The following is a 22,101-nucleotide window of genomic DNA, read 5'->3' on the forward strand; positions in this document are numbered from 1 at the left end:
CCCTCCTACCCCTAGCTCTTCGCGCCACGCCTCCCACAGGCCCCGCCCGCCCTTGACCCCGCCTTCTCCAGCTCCCATTACTTCGCGGGCCAAGATGCGCAACCACTCCCGAGCGCCTTTCCCCAGGGCAGTCCCAGGACTTGCGCTGCCTACCCTCCCCCAGCTCAGCTGTATCCCTGGGGCCCGCAGGACCCAGGGGATCCGCCCTCCCGCGAGCACGCACGCGCAGGGCCCACCTCTGCTAGTTCCAAACCCTCGGCCCTCGGGTGGCCTGCCTGGGGCCCGGCCCCGCCTCTAGACCCGGCCCCGCCTTCGTGCCGGGGCCCGCGCACGCGCGCCTCCCCGGCCCAGCCTTGCCCCCGTCCCCGCTGGTCCCGCGGTCCCACAGCGCCTGGTTGCCCCCAGCCCTCTCCCTCCTCCCACCCTCGCTGTGTCCCACCCTCCCTAGCTTTGTGCCCGGGGTGCTGAGCCCTTCCCCGTCAGCCGCGCCGCGGGAGGAGGGAGCCGCCACAGAGGAGCTGCCGCTCGCTGCCCCGGGCAGGGGCACAGGTAGGTGGCGGCCGCGGGCCGGGCCGCTCGCGGGGCCCCGGGTTGCGTGTGGGAGCGGGGGCGGGGTGTTAGGGAGCGGCGGAGTGGGGGAGGGGAAGCCCGAGAGGGACGGCGGGGCGCGGGGTGAGGGGGGGGAGAGGTATATGGGTGTGGACGATGGGTTTAAGGGTGGCGTAGGGGTGCGGGGGCAGGCTATGGGGACGTGTGAGAATTGGGGTTCGGGGCCGGGGTGGGATAGGGAGCAGGATTAGCCTGGGTGGACTCGGGGAGAGGCACGCGTGGGGAGAGAGCGGAACGAAGGCATGCGTGGGGAGAGAGCGGGAAGGAATGGGGAAAGGAAATGGGATTTTAGGGGTTCAAGGAGGAAAGGAGCTAGGATAGGAATAGAGAGGGTGGGGTCTTGGGGACAGGGAAGAAAAGTTGGGGGTGTGGAATGCCAAGTTAGGGATAGGCGTGAAGGAAGAGGGTCTTGAAGATTGAGAACAGAAGGCAAGGAAAGGGTTGGAGAGATGGGGGGCCTAGGAGAGGGAAGCCCCTAGAGTGGGAAGACGGGAAGAATAGATGGTGGAGGGAAGGAGTGGGGGTGGAGGAGTTGGGGAAAGAAAGGGAGGCAGGTGGAGGTTGGGAGATTGGAGGTTGGAAGGGTTGGGTCTGTGGAACAAGCAAGCCACCTTTCAGCAGGAGCACGGAAGGGCTGGAAGGGTCTGAGGCTTGAGGCGGGCAGGGGAGCTGAGGTGAGCGAAGGGAGTGGGGTTAGGATTTTTGGTGTGAGAAGCGCTAGAGTTGTTAAGAGTCACATTGTGGGAGAGATTGGCATGTTCTTTGGGGGCAGTAGGGAGCCTGAGAGAGGAAAAGGTATGGGTGAGAAGGCAGTAAAGTGCATATTATAGGAAAAAAGTAGTGAGGAAAGTTGAAAATTGAAGAATGGGGACACACAGAACAATGAAGGTGGATTGTTGGTTATTGCTGGTTTAGAACTACCCACAGTTTAGTTTCTGTTCAGGTTTTTATTTAGAAATTTTCCCAAGAATACTGCATTTTCAGATAAACTAAGTGTGGGCAGCCTTGGGATGAAGGCCATGGGCTGGCAGATGTTCTCCTGGTATATGGATGTAGCTCATTTTGGGCCTGGCAGAGGGAAGAAGGGAGGCCTCGTTGTAACTGTCCTGGCTCTGTTCCCACCAGCTCTTTCCCTAGATGTGCACCGGTTTTCGTTTTTTTTTTTTTTTTTCAATCTTATCCCTTCCCCCTCCCCTCAGGGTTCAACCAGTGAATACTAGAGGGATCAAACAGGTGGGTGAGATTAATTTTTCACATTTTTTTTTTCTATCCTTAAGGCTGATGTCATATTTTTAGTCTTGAGAAACAGCATCATGCCAAGGAAAGAGCTTGAGCTTTGCAGTAATGCGACCCTGAGATTGAATTCTGGCTCTGCCACTTACTAGCTCTGTTCTAGAGTAAGTTATTTTATTTCCGTGGGTCTCTTTGTCTATTAAAAGGCAATACTGACCTCATAGGTTCATTAGAGATTACATGAGATCACTTTATATAGTACCTAACAGTGCTTGGCAACTGGTAGGTGCTTAATAAATGGTAGCCATCATCCAGTATCGTTAAACATCATAGTTATTCCTACAACTTACTATTCTTAGGGGATTTTTATCTTACTTTATCTTCTGAAGTTAGGTATTTTCTTCTTCTTCTCTTCAAATTAGCTGTAAATTCAGCTCATAATTTTACCCTGTGGGCTCCCTGATAACCCCAGTTCACCTGACTGGATAGTCATGCTTTTTGCTTGGAAAACTGGATTCAAGGTCTAAAAAACTGTCATGTGTAGTGTCAAGAATTTTATCTGGCCTTTTTCAAGAAAGCTGTATAGAACTGAGTTTTTAATGTAATACAGCTATGTTTCATTCATTTGATGAAATGGTACACTTCGTGGTAACTTTGGCTCTCTTGTGGTGACCAAATGCCAGAACATACATGATTATAATATTTTTCTATGCTGTCGTATGGGTTACAAAGCTGCCTTACTGTAGCAGGCTGGGAGACTATCAAAATGTCGCTGTTACTCTTGATCCAATATATAATACAGCTACTACGATCTACATTGGACATTGTTATTATTGTAGTGACTAAGTATTTTAATTTTTTAATTTGGATGGGGTTTTCACCATGGTTTAGAACAGGTCCATTTGTAATACACCACCCTGTACACCATCCTGTACAATAGCGAGGGTCAAATAAACCCAAGTAGAGAAGTTTTATGTAGAATTCTCTTGCCTTTCTTGTCCTTAGCCTTGAAGGGTTCAAATGTTAATTTAATGCTTAGATCATGTTATAGTACCTCAGATCATGTTATAGTACCTCATAGACTCTCAGGAAGCTCCTTTTTGGGAGAATGCAGGATGTGCTGATTTAGTAGTAGAAATTAAAGGACACCAGGATTCCTGAACCAAAGTCAATTCCTCCAGTGGCTTCTGGACAAATGATGTGGGTTTACTCTCCAAGAAAAAATTGTATTTATTTTTTCCTCATTTAGAAAGAGAAATGGTATTTGATGGGTAATCTAAAGAAAAACAAACAAAAAACCAGAACCGTTCCCTTTTTTTGAAAATGATCCCTGGAAGCCAAAGCATCCCAGATTTTGAGGAACCCAGATTAGGGTCCTTACTCTAGTCCCAAGCTGCTTGTGCCCTCTGCTGGATGGAATCAGACTTCTAATTTTCATCTGAAATGGTCACCCACCCACCCAGCCATCCATCCATTTGTCCATTTTACAACAGTATTTGTGGAAGACACTATTAGGGGTGAGGGTTGGGGGCAATACAGATAGGCAGACCCTGTTTCATTGCTCAGGGAGTTCACAGTGTATTCATCCACTATAATAGGGTATCTTCCATAGAATTTGTCTTTCTGTTGTTAAAATCATGTCAGTCCTTTTTAGGGCCATACCTAGCATCTGCTTTCTGATCTACAGGTAGAGTAGAGCTCTGAATGTTAAATGACAGGGATAAAAACCAAAGGACATCTGCTTTACTTCCTCAGTCAAAATTAAGGTCTGCAAGGTTGGAGGGTCCAGATGCTCACCCCTACTGGAAGAAGAGCTCAGAATAAATGAGGCATCTCCTTAGCAGCAGGCGCTGTAAATGCTGGCAAGAGAAAAGTATGGGTTGTAAGAGCTAGCACTGTGACAGAATTTTTTTCCCCTTGTTTTTTAGTTTAGTTGTCTCCCACCCCTTGTAGTACCAGTAGCAATATACTCCCATCGTCTGCTTTGCCTTTGCCACCTGCAGAATGGTCTGGCAAGTGGGGGAGGAGCCTGCAGCTGTTGCCTGGAAAAGGAGCTGGCTCCTAGCAACAGTATCAGCAGGCCCTGCAACTGAGAGCACTAAGTTTGTCCTTTGAGGTCTTACCCTTCCTTTCATACAGTTCAGCAAATATCTTTTGAGGGCTTACTTAGTACTAGGCACTATGTCAGGCCTGGGAAAGATAGATGAATCAAATAAGTACCTTGCCTTCAAAAAGCTCACCACTCTGGGTACATTAACAAGTGAACAGACATAGTACATGGTTCTAAGTGCTATGTAGGAGAGACTAGGTGCTCTGGGAAAACCAGACAGGCACATACTGGTGCAGGGGTTAGGGAAGGTTTCTCAGAAGAGGAACGATGTTAATGATGAGTAGGAATTAGCTAGGTCAGGGAGGCAGAGCAGGATGTTCCAGCCAAAGGGAATAGAACGGGCAATGGCCAGTGGGACTTGAGAGCATGGCCAGTTTACCTGGGTAGTATGACAGGGCCAAAGATTGTAGGACATAAGGAGATGAGCAGGAAAGGGTGAGGCTCTAGAGCTAGGCAGAATACTCTTCTCTCGTGCTTTTATACACATAATTATCCTTGAGAGAAACATGGATAGTACTGATTCCCACACACAGGACCATTGTTTCATCTCCAGAGACTCAGCATTTTTGATCACGGACTTAAATGTGGCTGACACTCGTAAGTGGCTTCAGGGCCACATTGTGGCCCCACATTGATGCAGAAGAAGCTGAGTTGGTTCACTCTAAAACTCAATCATATTCTTTTAGGGATATTATCAGGCCTGTATGATATTCTACCTCTCTTCTCCCTTTAAATTGTAGAAATGATCATCAAATAAATACCTTCATTTTATTTAACATAGCACTTTTTCATGTATTTTGAAATCTCACGGTTACTCAGGAGGAAAACAAGTATTCCAGTTCTTGGGCACATAATATTACCCACATGACTGCAGAAATGGCCAACTGTTTGACTTTTTAATGTTAAAACTGCCCTAATAGAACTTTAATAGATACGAAGTGTCCAAAGGCTAGAATAGCTTTTATGTAGCTCTTGTAGTGGAGGTGTTTATCTCTAGATTTTTAAAAAATCCTGTTACTTTTGGGCTTTGTAAAATTTAGCAAATGAGTAAACGTTGGTTGCACACTATCTGCTCAGGGACTGTAAGATGCCAGGGCACTGTATTATAGAGTCTGCATGAATTCAACATGGTTCCTCCTCTCAAGGAGCTCAAAGCAGCAGATGGCAGACTCAGAAACAAATAAATAGAACAGTGAACCAAGCACAACCAAGAAGTTTGTGGACTGTGTCAAGCTAGCCAGGAAGTTATTTATTTCTAGTCTTTTTTCTGTGTGTAAACACATTTTTTAAAAATTTGTAATTTTAATCACTTTATCACATTCCATGGTACGTATAAGTCGTAACGTATTTATTAACATCCCAATTATTGGACATTTAGGTTATTTTCCAATTGTTTTGCTAGTATAAACTTGCTGCCATTAATTTACACATAAATGAATCTTTGCTGACATCTGTGACAACTTCCTTAGTGTGAATTTTAAAGATGAGATTTTGACCTGGGGTTTTTGTTGTTGTTGTTGTTGTTGTTTTGGAGTCTTGTTCTTGTCACCCAGGCTGGAGTGCAGTGAAACGATCTTGGCTCACCATAACCTCTGTCTCCTGGGTTCAAGCGATTCTCTTGCCTCAGCCTTCCGAGTAGCTGGAACTACAGGCACACACTTGGCTAATTTTTGTATTTTTAGTAGAGATGGGGTTTCACCATGTTGGCCAGGCTGGTCTTGAACTCCTGACCTCAGGTGATCCACCCGCCTCGGCCTCCCAAAGTGCTGGGATTACAGGCGTGAGCCTCTGCGTCTGGCCTTGACCTGGGTTTTGAAAGATGAGTAGGAGATGGCCAGATAAACAAGAAAAAGGGGAGAGTAGGAAGGGGCATTCCAGGTAGAGGCAATAAAGGCAACCTCGAATGCCAAAGTTCCCAGGCAACTGGTAAGTTTTGCTTTTCCTAAAACAGCCACCAGTCCTGCCTGGTAGGCTCATAAAGCCCTGGGCACAGCAAGATGAAGTTACATGTTACAAATGGCATTTTAATTGGATTTGCTTCCCTGTGCCTTGCTTTCACAGTTGCTACCAAGGCAATGTCTTACTACCTCAGCTCAGAAAACCACCTAGACCCAGGGCCCATCTACGTGCGAGAAAATGGGCAGCTGCACATGGTCAATCTGGCTCTGGATGGTGTCAGGAGTAGCCTGCAGAAGCCAAGGCCTTTCAGACTATTCCCCAAAGGCTTTTCTGTGGAGCTTTGCATGAACAGGGAAGACGACACTGCACGGAAAGAGAAGACTGATCATTTCATCTTCACATATACCCGGGAGGGGAATCTTCGGTACTCCGCCAAATCCCTCTTCAGCCTTGTCCTGGGCTTCATCTCCGACAATGTGGATCACATTGATTCCCTTATTGGCTTTCCTGAGCAGATTGCCGAAAAGCTGTTCTCTGCTGCTGAAGCCAGGCAGAAATTCACTGAGCCAGGTGCAGGGCTGAGGGCTTTACAGAAATTCACTGAGGCCTATGGAAGTTTGGTGCTTTGCTCCCTGTGTTTGCGAAACAGGTGAGTGTTCTAATTAGGTTATTCAGTATTTTATTGGGTGTGTTAATTCTGTCAAGCTCTGGGGCTTAGTGGGCTCAGGGGCTTCCCTCATCAAATAGCACTTCAGGTTAGAACTTCCATATACAAAGTGAAAGACCATATTGAAAAAAATCACTCTTCCTTCTCCTCACGTCTTAGACGAGACGACACTTAACTTTATTCTGAAATCATTTTACAAGGATTAGTTGTCACAGCTCCTCCATTAAGTAGAAAATATTCTTCTACCAGCTTTCAAAGAGAAAATAGAAAAGACAAAATGTGATCTGCCAAATATCTCTTGATATGCTCTTGCAGATGGGGAGATTAGTATCCAGAGTTTTGGGGCCTGTTTTTGGTTTTCAGACCACTAAATACTGACCATTAGATAAAAAATGACCTTAAAAGATTGGGTGATTAAAATTTCAAATATCCTAAAGTTTGGCAATTCTCAGATAAAGTCCCTACATTAAGGTCTATAGTCTAACAAAGCAGATATTTTTTCTCTTGTGACTTGCCTTTGCTCATATGCTTTATTTAAAATTTTTACTCTACCATCATGTAAAAACACTTTCAAAACATCTAATTTCTTTTTAAACTTGCAAAAAACAATAAAAATATACAAGGCAAACAATTTAAACACAAACACAGAGGGGCATAAAATGAAACAGAAGCCTTCTTCCTATCTCATCTCCAGTTTCCTCTCCCCAGAGACCAAATACTGTTACCAGTTTTTAAAATACCATTCTAAAGATGTTCTACACACATACATGTTTATGTAGTTCCCTTCTTTGTTATACAAATGGCAGTATGCTGCATACATTCTAATGGACCTTGCTTTCTTCACATAATTTGAAAATCATTTATCATCAATACTGGTAGGTTTTTTTTTCTTCTTCTTCTTCTTTTGAGACAGTGTCACTCTGTCACTAGGCTGGAGTGGCAGTGGCATCTCGGCTCACACTGCAACCTCCAACTGCCTGGTTCAAGCGATTCGCCTGCCTCAGCCTCCCCAGTAGCTGGGATTACGGGCATGTGCCACCATGATTTTTGTATTTTTAGTAGAGACAGGATTTCACCATGTTGGCCAGGATGGTGTCGATCTCTTGACCTCGTGATCCACCCACCTCAGCCTCCCAAAGTGCTGGGATTACAGGCGTGAGCCACCGTGTCTGGCCTACTTGTAGGTTTTTAAAATAGCTTTATTGTATACTACTGTATGAACTATTCTGTGATTAGACCTGAAAGGCAGCTTACTGTTTTTTTTCTTTTTTTTTTTTGAGATGGAGTTTCACTCTTGTTTCCCAGGCTGGAGTGCAGTGGTGCAATCTCGACTCACTGCAACCTCCGCCTCCCAGATTTAAGCAATTCTCCTGACTCAGCCTCCTAAGTAGCCGGGATTACAGGCACCCACCACCACGCCCGGCTAATTTTTTGTATTTTTAGTAATACAGGGTTTCACCACGTTGGCCAGGCTTGTCTCAAACTCCTGACCTCAGGTGATCCACCCGCCTCAGCCTTCCAAAGTGCTGGGATTACAGGCGTGAGCCACTGTGCCCAGCCGGCAGCTTATCTGTATGAGCATTATAACAAGGGCTGAACAAAAAATGTATGTAAGAGAAAGCCATATCTGAAAACAGAAGGTAAACTCATATGCTTAATAAAGGAAAAATGATCTTTATTTAATCAGCTCATAGAATTAATGGTTTCACCACAGGCCAAATACTATATTTTAAAAAGAAAAGACATAAACACATGTAGAAAAGGACAGAAACTTGGCTCATAAACTGAGCAGGCACCTTGAAAGCTCTGTCTCTGGACTATGGTCTCAGTCGTGGCAGGGCTTGGAGCTGCTGCCAGTGGAAAGGAAAAAAATTACCTTGCCTAAAGGAAAAAGTCAAGCAATATTTCATTGTAGCTTATGCATTTAAAATACATTTTACCCTTCATTTTTTCTTCCAAGTTATTTATGTTCGTTGTTGAAAAGTTAGAACAGTGGCAAAATAGAATTGTGATGTATATCTTGTTTTAAAATTATTTTATGAAAGCAATATATACTATTTGGGGAATACATAAAATTGTGGTACTAAAAAATTCATAATCTCACGTGATCATTTTCAAATATATTATTTTTATGCATTTGGGAATATATACTTTGTACAACTTGTATTCTGTTTTTTCCCCACCTACCTTTATAGCTTAATATTTCCCATGCTATTGAAAATGCTGTTTATCCATTTGCAATATCTGGATACTGTTGTAGTGGCAGATTGGTCGGACTGGAATGAGAATAGCACTTTTCATTCACATTTGATGAGGACATAAATTAGTGTAGCATTTCTGGAAGCAGGTTGGCAATATGTATCAAGAACCTTGAAAACATCCATACTGTTTGTTTGACCCATTAATTCTACTTACTAAGAATCTATTCTGATCCCTAATGTAATAATCAAAGATGGGAACGGATATTTTTACAAAAGAGTGTTCATTGTAGTACTGTTTGTATGAGTGAAAATCTAAAAACTAAGTGTTCAACAGTAGGGAATTGGTTAAGCAAATTATAGTATATTTATATGATGAAATATTATGTAACTATTAAGATAATATTCTAAGAAAGAGATTTTTAAAATGTATGTACTGCATAGATAGAAAAAAGAAACCTACCAAAAAGTAGTCTAGATGGTGGGATTGGAATTGATTTTATATTCTTTATACTTTTCTATATTTTATTTTTTTCAATGAAAGTGATACATTATCAGAAAATATAGGAAACTTTTTTTTTTTTTCTTTTTGAGACAGGGTTTCACTCTGTTGCTCAGGCTTGAGTGCAGTGGCGTGATCTTGGCTCACTGCAGCCTCCGCCTCCCAGGTTCAGGTGATTCTCCCACCTCAGCCTCCCGAGTAGCTGGGACTACAGGCGCCTGCCACCGTGCCCAGCTAATTTTTGTATTTTTTGGTAGAGATAGGGTTTCACCATGTTGACCAGGCTGGTTTTGAACTCCTGACCTCAAGTGATCCACCCACCTCAGCCTTCCAAAGTGCTGGGATTACAAGCGTGAGCGACCACGCCCAGCCAGAAAATACAGGAAACATTTTGAACATAATCTTTTAGCCCGTATTTTATTGCTGCAATTCCAGACTTGACTGTCTCATTCAAATGTAAGACTTTGAATTGTGATCAAAACCCCTCTTCTTTTGAATCCTTGAAGGAAAATAGAGGGCAGGAAATTTGAGGCTGCATTTGCAATCCAGGGCTGTAGCTGCAGTCCAAGAGGTTTTGTCAGCACAAAGGGGTTCAGGTCAAAAGTAATGAGCTTGAAAAAATAAATGAAAATAAAATAACTGGGTAGGTGCAGGCACTTGCTATCTTGGGGTTAAGTCACAAAGCTACCTGCCAGAAGCAAGTGTCTTTGCAACTGGATTCCAACCTTACGAAAACTCTCTTCTTTGTGTTGAAACCCCAGTGATTTTTAATCCCGCTGGTGGTCACGGGGAGGCAAGTATGTTTTCCTTAAAATACCACCTTTTGTTATTGACATAATAGTAATAGCTACTATTTCATGAGGTCCTGCAAGATGCCATGGAATTTTAAAATACTGTTTCTCTTTTTCTCAATAATCCTGAAAAGAAGTAATCATTGGCCCCATTGTGTAGCTGGAGAAATTGAGGGTCAGAAAGGTTAAGTAACTGTCTCACAATCACACAAGTAATTGGGCTGTTAGAATCCAAACTCAGATCTGGTCTGTGCTCTTTCTATTGCCTTTCCACTGTACCGTTCTGAACCCTTTAAGGGAAAATTTGGAAGACTGGTTGCAAGCAAGAACCTAGAGCTTCGATTATGTCCTAGATTAGCATCTAGTAGTGTCTGCGGCCTAACACGTTTGTTCCTCAACCTTGAGTTTCATAATGTTTCTTAATCACATTACACAGTGTTATGTCCTTTGCAGAGAACCTTTGTTTCAGAATTACTAAAAATCTTTTGGTTAATTGATCAAAGGATATGTGTTTTCCTTTCTCTGATTGCCAGTAATCCCCTAAATCCCCATTAACACACTTCAACTCTGTGATTGGAAGGTGAAAAACAGCAGCTGTATTTACAGTGCAATTAAAATACATCTGAGTAAATAAGGCTCTTTTGTGTACCCAGCTGAGCTCGATCTCCTGACAGCTTAGGTTCCACCCTTTAAAGGGTTATCAGTGCCTCAGGCCATCTGTACCTAGCAGCCAGGCCAGTCATTAGTTTGAGTACATCTTTTTTTGTTTGGAAGTAGGAAGAAAAGAGATTAACTCCCCTCTTGCCCTCTGATTATTCCATCCTGTTTTTGGCAGTTGTGATCCTGCTGATGGAAGAGAGGTGTGACCTCTTAGGTGTAACCCCACTGATCCTAACACACCATCTTACTGTGGAAACTTCTAGACATCCAAGAGGAAGGTGGATGAGAGAGGCCTGCTCTTGCCACAAGTCAGTTTCCCTGTCCCCTTAGGTTCCTCTCTTCTCCGTTTCCTGTCACACCTAATCCCTTTCATTTTTTCTCACTGACCTCATCTGAGATAGATGAAACACTAGAAAGCAGGGCGGAGGCCCCAGCCTGGGCTGTGGAATGCTGTTTTGATCTCCTTTCCCTCTCCAGAGGCTTCCCTGACGCTTCCAGATAACAACTTGGCAAGGTGCTACAACGTAATTAAGTTGCTGGTGCTCAGGGTTTGTCTTAATATCCATCTAGACTGGAGTGAGTCCTTGTAGCAGTCTTGCTGTACATACTTTTGGAGTAAAGTTAGGGTAACAAAGGCACAGGGGAGTGTTCAGGAAAGATAAAATGTGATGTGCCAAATATCTCTTGGTATGTTCTGGGGGATGTGCAGATTGGAAACCGGTCTTGACCTTGCTCCAGTTTTCAAATCACAGGATGTTGAGCGTTAGATTAAAAGCGACTTTAAAAGAATTAGTAATTAAAAATTTGAGTATCCTAAAGTTTGGAAATTCTCAGGTAAGGTCCCAACACCAATGCCAAGGTCTGTCTGATAACAAAGCAGATGTCTTCACTCGTGACTTTCCTTTGCTAATATACATTTTTTTATTTATTATTCAGAATTTTTATTTCACCATCACATAAAAAGATGTTCAAGGCATTTACTAATTGAAAACTTCAGCCTTTGCCCTGATAGTAATTAGTGAAGTCTGCTTATTCCATAGTACTGTGTCCTGATAGGGTGGTGGGATGTTGACTATGATAGAAATCCGCAAGTGGTAATGCTTTAAGAGGAGTTGGGGGAAGCTATTGATTGCTCTCCATGCTTTATAGGTATCTGGTGATTTCAGAAAAACTTGAGGAAATTAAGTCTTTCCGGGAGCTGACCTGCCTGGATCTTTCATGTTGCAAGCTTGGAGATGAGCATGAACTTCTAGAACATCTCACCAATGAAGCCCTATCTAGGTACTGACCTGTCACCACTTGTAGATGAATTGTTTCAGTATTGTTTTAAAGGCTGATCCAACAGGATTATCTTCAGGAGTGCTGATAACTTCCTCTTCTTATGTTGATTTGCTTATTTTTTTCTAAAACATTGTCAATCTCCAAATCTCCATTTACTTGGTACAAGCAATGTAGATTAGACAACCCTTAGAAAGTCAGTCAGTTGACTCAAGTCAGTTAGTTGATTCTCTTTTTCTAAGTAACTTTTATTTAAACGTGTAATACTTGAAGCTACCTGGGTTGAAAAATGGTTTTGCCCTTTATTTATTCTTTTTTTTTTTTTTTTTGAGACAGTTTCGTTTTTGTTGCCCAGGCTGGAATGCAATGGCACAATCTCAGCTCACCACAACCTCCACCCGCCAGAGTTCAAGCAATTCTCCTGCCTCAGCCTCCCAAGTAGCTGGGATTACAGGCATGCACCGCCACGCCCAGCTAATTTTGTATTTTCAGTAGATACGGGGTTTCTCCATGTTGATCAGGCTGGTCTCGAACTCCTGACCTCAGGTGGTCCGCCTGCCTTGACCTCCCAAAGTGCTAGGATTACAGGCGTGAGCCAACGCACCCACCCCTATTTATTTGTTTTTTTAGATGGAGTCTTGCTTTTGTTGTCCAGGCTGGAGTGCAGTGGTGCGATCTCAGCTCACTGCAACCTCCACTTCCTAGGTTCAAGCTATTCTCTTACCTCAGCCTCCTGATAGCTGGGATTATAGGCGCCTCTCACCACGCCAGCTAATTTTTGTACTTTTAATAGAGACGGGGGTTTTGCCATGTTGGCCAGCCTGGTCTCGAACTTCTCACCTCAGGTGATCTGCCCGCCTCGGGTTTTGCCCTTTATTTATCCAGTCCTAGTTTATTCTAGCAAGGGATGAGACATTATACCATAGTCAATAATCATTATCATTTGCTACTTTAACTATCAATGAGCTACAACTATAAAGGAAATGAGCTATTAAAGATAGCCAAAGAAATTATTTTCAGGAACCATGATTTAAAGAAATAGCCCAGCTCATACCATTCACAAATAGTCTGACTGCTCTCAGACTATTCTGACCAACAAAGAGGAGGACAGATGGATTCCTCTGTGGTTTTATAAACACCCAGAACAACAGCATTACAAACCTGGGTCTAACCTGCTACCTGAGGCCTGCTTCTGACAGTGACACCTACCCACTGCCCCATAAAAAGATACTGTTGTGTGAGCCTAGGCAGCACCAAGGCTCAGATTTCTTATGTGAAAATGGAGCATATTAATACACCAATTCCAGCTTAGCAGCAGATGGATTGGGTTATGGGTATATTTTATTAACCCAATCTGAAAATCTAGATTGATAAAGCTGGTTAAATTTAGAGGATTGTGTGCTCTGCAAAAAGAATTCTCATAGGAGTTCTTTAGCAGCCTTTCCTGACATATTTAGAATGTTTTTGATTTTCACACGATGTGTCAGAAAAGCAGCTTTTGTTTTAAAGTATATTTATCCCCTTAGTGGAAGTCCATTTATTCAACAATATACCTTTAGTGCCCTCTGCCCTCTGAAATTAGTACTGCATGACACTAAATTAACCCTCACTTGGTAACTGAAGTGGCACCAAAAAATCTTTTTTTTTTTTTTGTGAGTCTCCTAGGCTGGAGTGCAGTAGTGCGATCATAGCTCACTGCAAGCTTTGAAATCCTTGGTTGAAGCCATCTTCCTGCCTCAGCCTCCCAAGTAGCTGGGACCACAGGCACACAGCACCTTGGCAAGCTAATTTTTAAAAATTTCTTTTAGGGATGGAGTCTCTAACTCCCAGGCCCAAGTGATCCTCCAGCCTCAGTCTTCCAAAGTGCTGACATTACAGGTGTGAGCCACCATGCCCAGCCCAAAAGAGCTTAACTCTGTTAAATGCATTGGGTATGAAATAGCAAGAGGTAGAGGATATGTTGTATTTTTAAATGAAAATGTTGAAAGCATGTTTTTATACCTAGACTGTCTCAAACTCTGAATAATTTATGTATGTACTTTGTTTCCCTAGTGTAACTCAGCTCCACCTGAAGGATAATTGTTTATCTGATGCTGGGGTGCGGAAGATGACAGCACCAGTTCGAGTGATGAAAAGAGGCCTTGAGAATCTAACGTTATTAGACTTATCATGTAAGTTTTCTTAGAAATTATAGATTATTTTAATGTTGGAAGAATGGCCTTAGAGATCATCTTGTTCTTCCCCTTCATTTTAGAGGTAAGAAAGGAAAGGTGACTTTCCAGGGTGCCATAGAAACTTGGTGGCAGAGCGGGACCGAGGCCAGAGACTCTTGACTCCTGGTCAAATGACTTTTCCAGCATATACCACCTCTTTAGGGTAGGAAAAACCCTTTCACATTCATCCGTGCCACTCGCTGTGTGCAAACAGAGATACCTTTCATCATATTCATTGCATACTTAAAGGACTTTTGACTCATCTTTATTTTCCTTGAGCCTCTGATCCTTGGTATCTGTCAGCTAGGTCCTTTTTTATCAATGTTTGCCTGATGAAAAGCTGGATGAACGGATAACTTACTCGAATTAACAAGACATTGACTCCAATGGTAAGAGGTTGACAGAGATCATTTGCAATTGAACTGAGCATCCATTGACTCTATGGCAGGACAGTATGGTGCCAAAAGAATAGAAAGAGCAGGGGTTTGAGGTCTGAGGACCCTTCTTGCTCTGCCACTTTTACTACCAGTTATATACCTTCGGACCAGTTATTTAACCACTTTGAGCATTGGTTTTGGCCTTTGTAAAATGAGGATAATAATGTCTGCCTCCCAGGGAAGTGTATTCATTCACCAGATATTTTTTGAGCATCTATAATGTGCCAGGCAGTATGCTTATGGCCTTGAGGACTCCATGCTAAGTGTAGTACTCTCTGACGCGAGAAAGTAATATATAAGAAAGGATTCTGAAAAAAAATGCAAGTTGGTAAGAGTGATGATAGTATCTGTGTCTAAGTTCCCTTGAATATGTTTTTAAAATAAATGCTTTTACTTTGGAGGTGAAATGGCCATGAATAAAGTATGGTGAACCATTTTAATATATGTTTATATATGTTTTCATATGGTTCCAAATTAAACCCTTTGGGATAACTACCTGGTTCATTTATTTTTCTGCTCATCCCCAACTCCTAGAAAGTAAGAGCTGTAAAGGATCTTTAAGGATCATTGAGTGTAGCTCTTCTATATTATGAATAGTAAAGATCAGACTTCTGCATTTAATTTACTTTGAAAAGTTTGCCAACTCAAATGTTTTGTAGTTTATCATTGCCTGGACTTTTTTCTGAGCTTATTTTTGGTTGTCATTTTAACAACATTTATATTGTAACAGAATGCTACCTTGTTTTTGACATCTAGGTAACCCTGAGATCACAGATGCAGGCATTGGATACCTCTTTTCTTTTAGGAAACTAAACTGCTTAGATATCTCTGGGACAGGGCTCAAGGTAAGACTTTTGGTTCCTTCGCTCATTTTTCTAGACTCAGCAATTTGATATTTTGCCTGTGCTAATTGGTATTTAGAAAGGGCTGGTATTTATGATGGTCTTTATTTACTACTGAAAGCAAGTAAGAATTAACCAAATGCATTTGCATTTCTGATCTGTCTCTGCCTCACTAGGATATCAAAACCGTCAAGCACAAGCTCCAGACCCACATAGGCCTTGTTCACTCCAAAGTGCCTTTGAAGGAATTTGATCATAGCAACTGCAAGACAGAGGGCTGGGCTGACCAGGTACTCCAGATTTTTCTTCCCTGCTGTTGATGCAGTTTTTCATCTTAATTCCAAGTGTCTTATCCAACACATTGAATAAACAGTAATCCACTTGGTATTCCTTGGCTAAATTGTCATCTTCATGTCAAATTGGAGACACTGATGGGCTATAACTGGCCCATAAACTTAAAGAATTGATACCTTGCCGGGCGCGGTGGCTCAAGCCTGTAATCCCAGCACTTTGGGAGGCCGAGGCGGGTGGATCACGAGGTCAGGAGATCGAGACCATCCTGGCTAACATGGTGAAACCCCGTCTCTACTAAAAATACAAAAAACTAGCCAGGCGAGGTGGCGGGCGCCTGTAGTCCCAGCTACTCGGAGGCTGAGGCGGGAGAATGGCGTGAACCCGGGAGGCGGAGCTTGCAGTGAGCCGAGATCGCGCCACTGCACTCCAGCCTGGGCGACACAGCGAGACTCCGTCTCAAAAAAAAAAAAAAAAAAAAAAGAATTGATACCAGACCTTATATCTCAGCTCTGGTCACTAGATTGTGCCTTATCTTTACTGGACCTAGGAGAAAATGTCATCTTACAAATGACTCAGAAAATAAGTGAATTCTGGCTTGCTATACAAAAAAGCAGTCTGACCCAACTTCAGAAGGACAGATTCTCTTAGTAGTATGTATATACAGGAGAGAGAATAAACTCTGGTGTCAGCAAATAAGGATTCAAATATGATTCTTCTCTTTCTTTTGGGAAAGTTTCTTACCTCCCACGGCCTTAGTGAGAAAGTGTCTTTCGTGTCCGTCTCTCACTGAGTCTCACCAGTGAGAGAACTTTACTTTGACTCCCTTTTGTCTTGATGGTCTTTCTTCACTTGGTAAAGTACAGACTTAAGTGAGATTCAGAGTCTTCTATGTAAGTTGGAAGTGAGAAAGTAACCAAGTAGGACAGCACAAGTAGATGTCACCTTCCCTGTGACTGGTGCCTTTCTCCTTTAGATGCTTTTAACCAGTGTTTCTTGGTGGAGGCCTAGAGGACCCACCAAACTGTCCAGGATCCCTTCTTAGCTCCAAGCCATAATGCATAATGGTAGAACTGTCTACCTGCTGGATTGTAGCATCACCTCTCCACAGTAAGCAGGGAGACTGGTGAGTTGTGTTTCAGAAGCACACTGAGCTTGGTCCAGAACATGTATGATGAAAGAATTACCATGGTGCATTGCCAGATAAAGTTTCTAGTGCTGTATGAGACCTAGATGCATCCAGTGGACTTGGGACAGGTGTGGGATGGTCTTAACAAAGGCTTGCTGCAGTTTGATAGCAGGTGACATGGTGGAAAGAGCATAGGCTGTGGAGCCAGAAAGACCTGGGCACGGAATCCTGGCTCAGCAGCCCAATAGCTGTACAACCTAAAGCAACTTTCAGTCTCTGTCTTCATCCATAAAATGCAGAAACCAGGCTCTCTCTTGAGCAGGGCTTGGGAAGGATCAAGTAGAATACCTGACAGCCTGACCTGAGAGTAAGTTGATGACCAGTGCAGTCCTGCCCTCCACCCTCAGCTGGGCCCCTAGGACTTGGTAGCAATGCTTTGCTTTGCTTATGTCTTGGGGATCTGTTATTGAAACTGTTGCGTACTGACTCCACTCACCTGCCCTCATTCTTGTCTCACAGGCGTCCACTTAATTCCCTATTCCTGTCTCAGAATTTCTCCATTTCTTCAACCGTATTCCACTTCCCTACTATTGGAGAGAACAAGTATGCTCCTTTATTCTAGTCACAAGCCCTTTTTTTTCTTTTTTAAAAAATTTTGTTCCTGAAGATATCCAGTTTCCCTTGTGATAATTACTAATAATGATTTTTCCCTCCTGCCGCTGCCCAGCATGTCTTCATTTGTCCCTCTTTGTTGTCCATCTGCTTTCTGTAGATAAATGCAAGATGTCCTTATTCTAGCATGGTTCTCATTCCCCAGTGCAGCTGTGCATTGTTTCCTGTCCAGTCTGCCCCATCCCCTCGGTGCCTACTCAGTTCTTACTCCCTTGTGACTTAGTTCTGGCCTCTCCTGCTCTCCTGACAGGGTCCTCTTGAAGGTGGGTGGTGATATTCTTTACCTTCTTTGGCTTTCCTGCAGCATTTGATAGAAACATGCATGCCTTATTATTTTTCTCTGGGCCTCTCTCCTGGCTCTCCCACAGCTTTCTCACTCTTCTGGCTGTGGCTGATTCCTCTTCCTCTCCTCTTCTCCCACATCTCCACACTCCCCAGGTGCTCTTTCAGTGTTCTTAGAGCTCCAGCTGTCCTTGTGAGGATGACTGTGCATTCCTCTCTAGACACTAGACCCATTCCCAGGTATCCTCTGTAAATCTCCACCTGCCATCTCAAATTCTGCGTGTCCCAAACCAAACTCTTTTTCTTCTTCCCCATCCCCGACCAGCTCTTACTGACATTCTTATTTCTGTTTAATGGAAGGAAGCACCATTTTCCCTATTGCCCACTGAGTCAACACGTTTGATTAATCCATCCTGGTGTTCCCTGAAATCCGTTCCCGTTTTTATCACCAGGAAATTATAGAAGAGATGGCAACTAATATTTATTAAGTGCCTTTTGTGTACCAGACACTGTGCTAAACTCTTCATGTATATTATCTTGTTTAATCCTTAAAATAGCCCTATGGAGTGTGTACTATCATTGATCCTTAACAGATGAAGAAATTGAGACTAAGAAATCACTTGCCATGGGTCCCCTGGCAATTAAGTAGTGGAGCCAACTCTGGAACTGGTTTTTTGTTTGTTTTTAAATAGAGATGGCGTTTCACCATGTTGCCCAGGCTGGTCTCGAACTCCTGGGCTCAAGGAATCCTACCACCTCGGCCTCCCAAAGTGCAAAGATTATAGGTGTGAGCCACTATGCCTGGCCTGGAACTGTATTCTTTTTTTTTTTTGAGACAGAGTTTTGCTCTGTCGCCCAGTCTGGAGTGCAGTGGCGTGATCTTGGCTCACTGCAACCTCCGCCTCCCGGGTTCGAGTGATTCTCATGCCTCAGCCTCCTGAGTAGCTGGGACCACCACGCCTGGCTAAATTTTGTATTTTTTAGTAGAGACAGGGTTTCATCATGTTGGGCAGCCTGGTCTCGACTGCGATCCGCCTGCCTCGGCCTCTCAAAATGCTGGGATTACAAGTGTGAGCTACTGAGCCTGGCCTGGAGCTATATTCTTAAATTCAGTGTTGTACTGCCTATGTCCTGAAAATGTTTTTCTTGACCTTTTTTATGGTCATTTCATTGTATTCCATAATAAAAAAAAATATTAAATTTAAAGTTCTTGTTATTCGTGGTATACTGAGAGGATCATTAGCTTTTCTTTCTTTTTTTTTTTTTTTTTTTGAGACAGAATCACTCTGTCGCCCAGGCTCGAGTGCAGTGGCATGATCTCAGCTTACTACAAGATCCGCCTCCTGGGTTCACGCCATTCTCCTGCCTCAGCCTCCCGAGTAGCTGGGACTATAGGCGCCCACCGCCACGCCCAGCTAATTTTTTTGTATTTTTAGTAGAGACCAGGTTTCACCGTGTTAGCCAGGATGGTCTCGATCTCCTGACCTTGTGATCTGCCTGCCTCGGCCTCCCAAAGTGCTGGGATTACAGGCGTGAGCCACCACGCCTGGCCTAGCTTTTCTTTATGTATAGTTTATATTCAGGCATATTTCTTTTCTTTTTTTTTTTGAGACTGAGTCTCGCTCTGTCGCCCAGGCTGGAGTGCAATGGCGTGATCTCAGCTCACTGCAAGCTCCGCCTCCCAGGTTCACGCCATTCTCCTGCCTCAGCCTCCCGAGTAGCTGGGACTACAGGCGCCCACCACCATGCCCAGCTAATTTTTTTTTTGTATTTTTAGTAGAGACGGGGTTTCACTGTGTTAGCCAGGATGGTCTCGATCTCCTGACCTCGTGATCCACCCGCCTCGGCCTCCCAAAATGCTGGGATTATAGGCATGAGCCACCGGGCCCAGCCACTTATTTCTAAAAGAATTGGTAGCAGCTTATAATAAAAATATATTTGTAACAGTTTAAAAAGTAAAAACTGGTCATGATAATGTTATGAGAGTATGGAAACATGGGCGTTTTACATACAAGAGTTTGAGTTAGAGTATTTTAAGGCACGAGAGTAAGTCTAGGAATGTGTGGAAAGTGTTATGACTAAAGTTTTAAGTTTTAATATTTAGTTTAAGGATATGTAATTTATTTCCAGCTTGGAATAAAGATGAAAATAGACAGGGAAATCAGCTTTATAGATTTCCCTTAGTCATGAAGATACATATATCCAACGTGTTTGCATTCTGACTCAACTCCTGCATTAGAACAGAAAACTCAGACTTGACTTGGTTCTTATTCTTATCACCAGGCATCTGAAGTAAAATTTCCCAGAGGGGTTTGTGCTTATGGAGAGGGAAAAAGGGGGAACAAGAAAGGCTTGAGATTAAAATCTCGAGATTTTGTTTGGATTCAAATCTTTCCAAATATGTTTCAGATCGTTCTGCAGTGGGAGCGTGTGACTGCGGAAGCTGTGAAGCCACGGGAAACCTCAGAACCTAGAACGGCAGCTCAGCGCTTCTGTGAGAAATTCCCTTTCCTTTGAAGTTTTTTGCCCTTTATTTGCATCCTTAAAGCAGTTTCACCTGTTTTCCCTCCTTGGAAAAATTAATTATGGTAGTATTGGCTTATTTATGATCACCAAGACTTGTATTCCCTTAGCATAGCTTACAGTAGAAGTTCACACTTAGCTTTGAGCATCAGCACCAGGAAGACAGCTTTTTAAAATTACTTATGTACCATCTTGTTCCAAAAAAGATTTGTGGTGGTACAAAAGTAGATAGAATACAGAAGATGAAAAAGGAATTAAGTGTAGCCAGAAGTTGGAATCAGCCCAGGTGTCCATCAACAGATAAATGGATAAACAAAATGTGAAATGTACTACAATGTATTTCAGGCTTTAAAAGTAAGGAAACTTTGACACAACGTGAATGAGCCTGCAAGATGTTATGCTAAGCAAAATAAACTAGTCACAAAAGGACAAATACTATGTGATTGTTCTTTTATAAGGTAGCTAGAATAGTTAGATTCATAGAACAAGCAGAATGGTGGTGGTGACTAGGGAGGCAGGGGTGGCACAGGCAGGAATAGGGAGTTATTGTTTAATACGTGCAGAGTTTCATTTGTACAAGGTAAAAAGAGTTCTGGAGATGGATGGTGATGATTGCACCACAATGTGAATGTCCTTAATACCGCTGAACTGTACACTTAAAAATGGCGCAAATGGTAAACTTTATGTTATGTATATTTTATCATGATTTTAAAAGAGAAGGAATTGATGAAATCAAAGTGAAGAAAATATAAAGGTACCAAGTAAGAATCCAGGACATACCAAAAAAAATGTAAAATAGGTTGTATCGTTTGCTCTTTGGCCCTTAGAAGACGGAGTCAAATCCAGATTTCAAATAATGAAGGCTAACATTTTGGGGGCTTTTAGTGTGTGTCAAGCATTGTGCTAATCACTTTATGTACATTATTTCATTTATCTTCATATTACCCTTATGAAATAGGTTTTGTATCCCTATAGAGGTGATTAAACAGAATTTCAGACAAGTCACTTGCCCACGGTCACTTCTAGGAAGAGGCAAATCTAGGATTTAAATCCAAATCTGTCAAACTGTAGTATGAGTCCTTGCCTTCAACCTATGCCTGCATGCATACCACAGCGACCTTATAGGGCACTCAAGGCAAAATGCAGTCAATGCAGATATCACCCTGTTTGGGCCTTTGTCATATCCCTGGGGGTATCCTAGACTGATGAGGGGACTAGCATGCCAGTGTAGTGAACTCATCACCCTTCACCTCTGTCACAGATGGGAAGCAGTCTCGAGCAGAAGCCCCACTGAAGTGTCCCCTGGCAGACCCCCACATGAACTCTTCTGAGAAACTCCAGTTCTATAAAGAGAAAGCCCCAGATTGCCACGGGCCAGTGTTGAAACACGAAGCTATCTCAAGCCAGGAGTCAAAAAAGAGCAAGAAGAGACCTTTTGAGGAGTCAGAGACAGAACAGAATAATTCTTCACAACCTTCAAAGCAGAAATATGTATGTCTTGCTGTGGATGACTGGGACTTGTTAAATTCCTATTGATTAGTAGATACAGGTTGACCTTTCTCTGGCCCCCAGCTCTAATGTTTGAGTAAAGGAGACTGAGGATGATTTACTTTTTGTTTGAATTTACCTATGGCATTAGCATAGCAAGCAGATATTTCTACTTTTGTGGTGGGGGAGGGGAATGCTATGGAAGTATGTAATAATTTCTAATGTATATTTTCAATACATAGTAATTTTTTCAAATAAACATTTTTGCTGTCCTTAA

General features: G+C 42.9%; 2 protein-coding genes across 3 annotated transcripts in view; one reads left to right on the top strand and one right to left on the bottom strand.

The window, feature by feature from the left end:
- The window catches only part of HSPB11 (heat shock protein family B (small) member 11), a 23,839-nt gene extending 23,536 nt beyond the window's left edge, over positions 1 to 303 (bottom strand). The window contains exon 1 of the mRNA XM_025353685.1: positions 237 to 303. The gene's annotated coding sequence lies outside the window, so the exon portion shown is untranslated. The remainder of the gene's footprint in view (positions 1 to 236) is intronic.
- Positions 63 to 22,101, top strand: LRRC42 (leucine rich repeat containing 42). 2 transcript variants are annotated; one of them, XM_025353660.1, is made up of 9 exons: positions 63 to 549; positions 1,809 to 1,842; positions 6,014 to 6,500; positions 11,819 to 11,950; positions 14,000 to 14,118; positions 15,354 to 15,442; positions 15,616 to 15,729; positions 20,223 to 20,307; positions 21,598 to 22,101. In XM_025353660.1, the coding sequence occupies exons 3-9, from the start codon at positions 6,028 to 6,030 to the stop codon at positions 21,870 to 21,872; spliced, it is 1,287 nt and encodes a 428-aa protein (XP_025209445.1). In that variant the 5' UTR covers positions 63 to 549; positions 1,809 to 1,842; positions 6,014 to 6,027; the 3' UTR covers positions 21,873 to 22,101. The 2 variants fall into 2 exon arrangements, with proteins under 2 accessions (XP_025209445.1, XP_025209436.1); XM_025353651.1 differs by lacking the exon at positions 1,809 to 1,842 and having other exon boundaries at positions 332 to 549.

This window comes from Theropithecus gelada, chromosome 1, assembly GCF_003255815.1.
Source record: "Theropithecus gelada isolate Dixy chromosome 1, Tgel_1.0, whole genome shotgun sequence".
Taxonomy (NCBI): Eukaryota; Metazoa; Chordata; class Mammalia; order Primates; family Cercopithecidae; genus Theropithecus; species Theropithecus gelada.

Excerpts from the sequence above, each read along its gene's own strand:
- LRRC42 (XM_025353660.1), top strand. The coding sequence starts at position 6,028 with ATGTCTTACTACCTCAGCTCAGAAAACCACCTAGACCCAGGGCCCATC. Across the intron at positions 11,951-13,999 it reads ACCAATGAAGCCCTATCTAG|TGTAACTCAGCTCCACCTGA; the intron begins GTACTGACCTGT and ends TTGTTTCCCTAG. Across the intron at positions 15,443-15,615 it reads TCTCTGGGACAGGGCTCAAG|GATATCAAAACCGTCAAGCA; the intron begins GTAAGACTTTTG and ends CTGCCTCACTAG.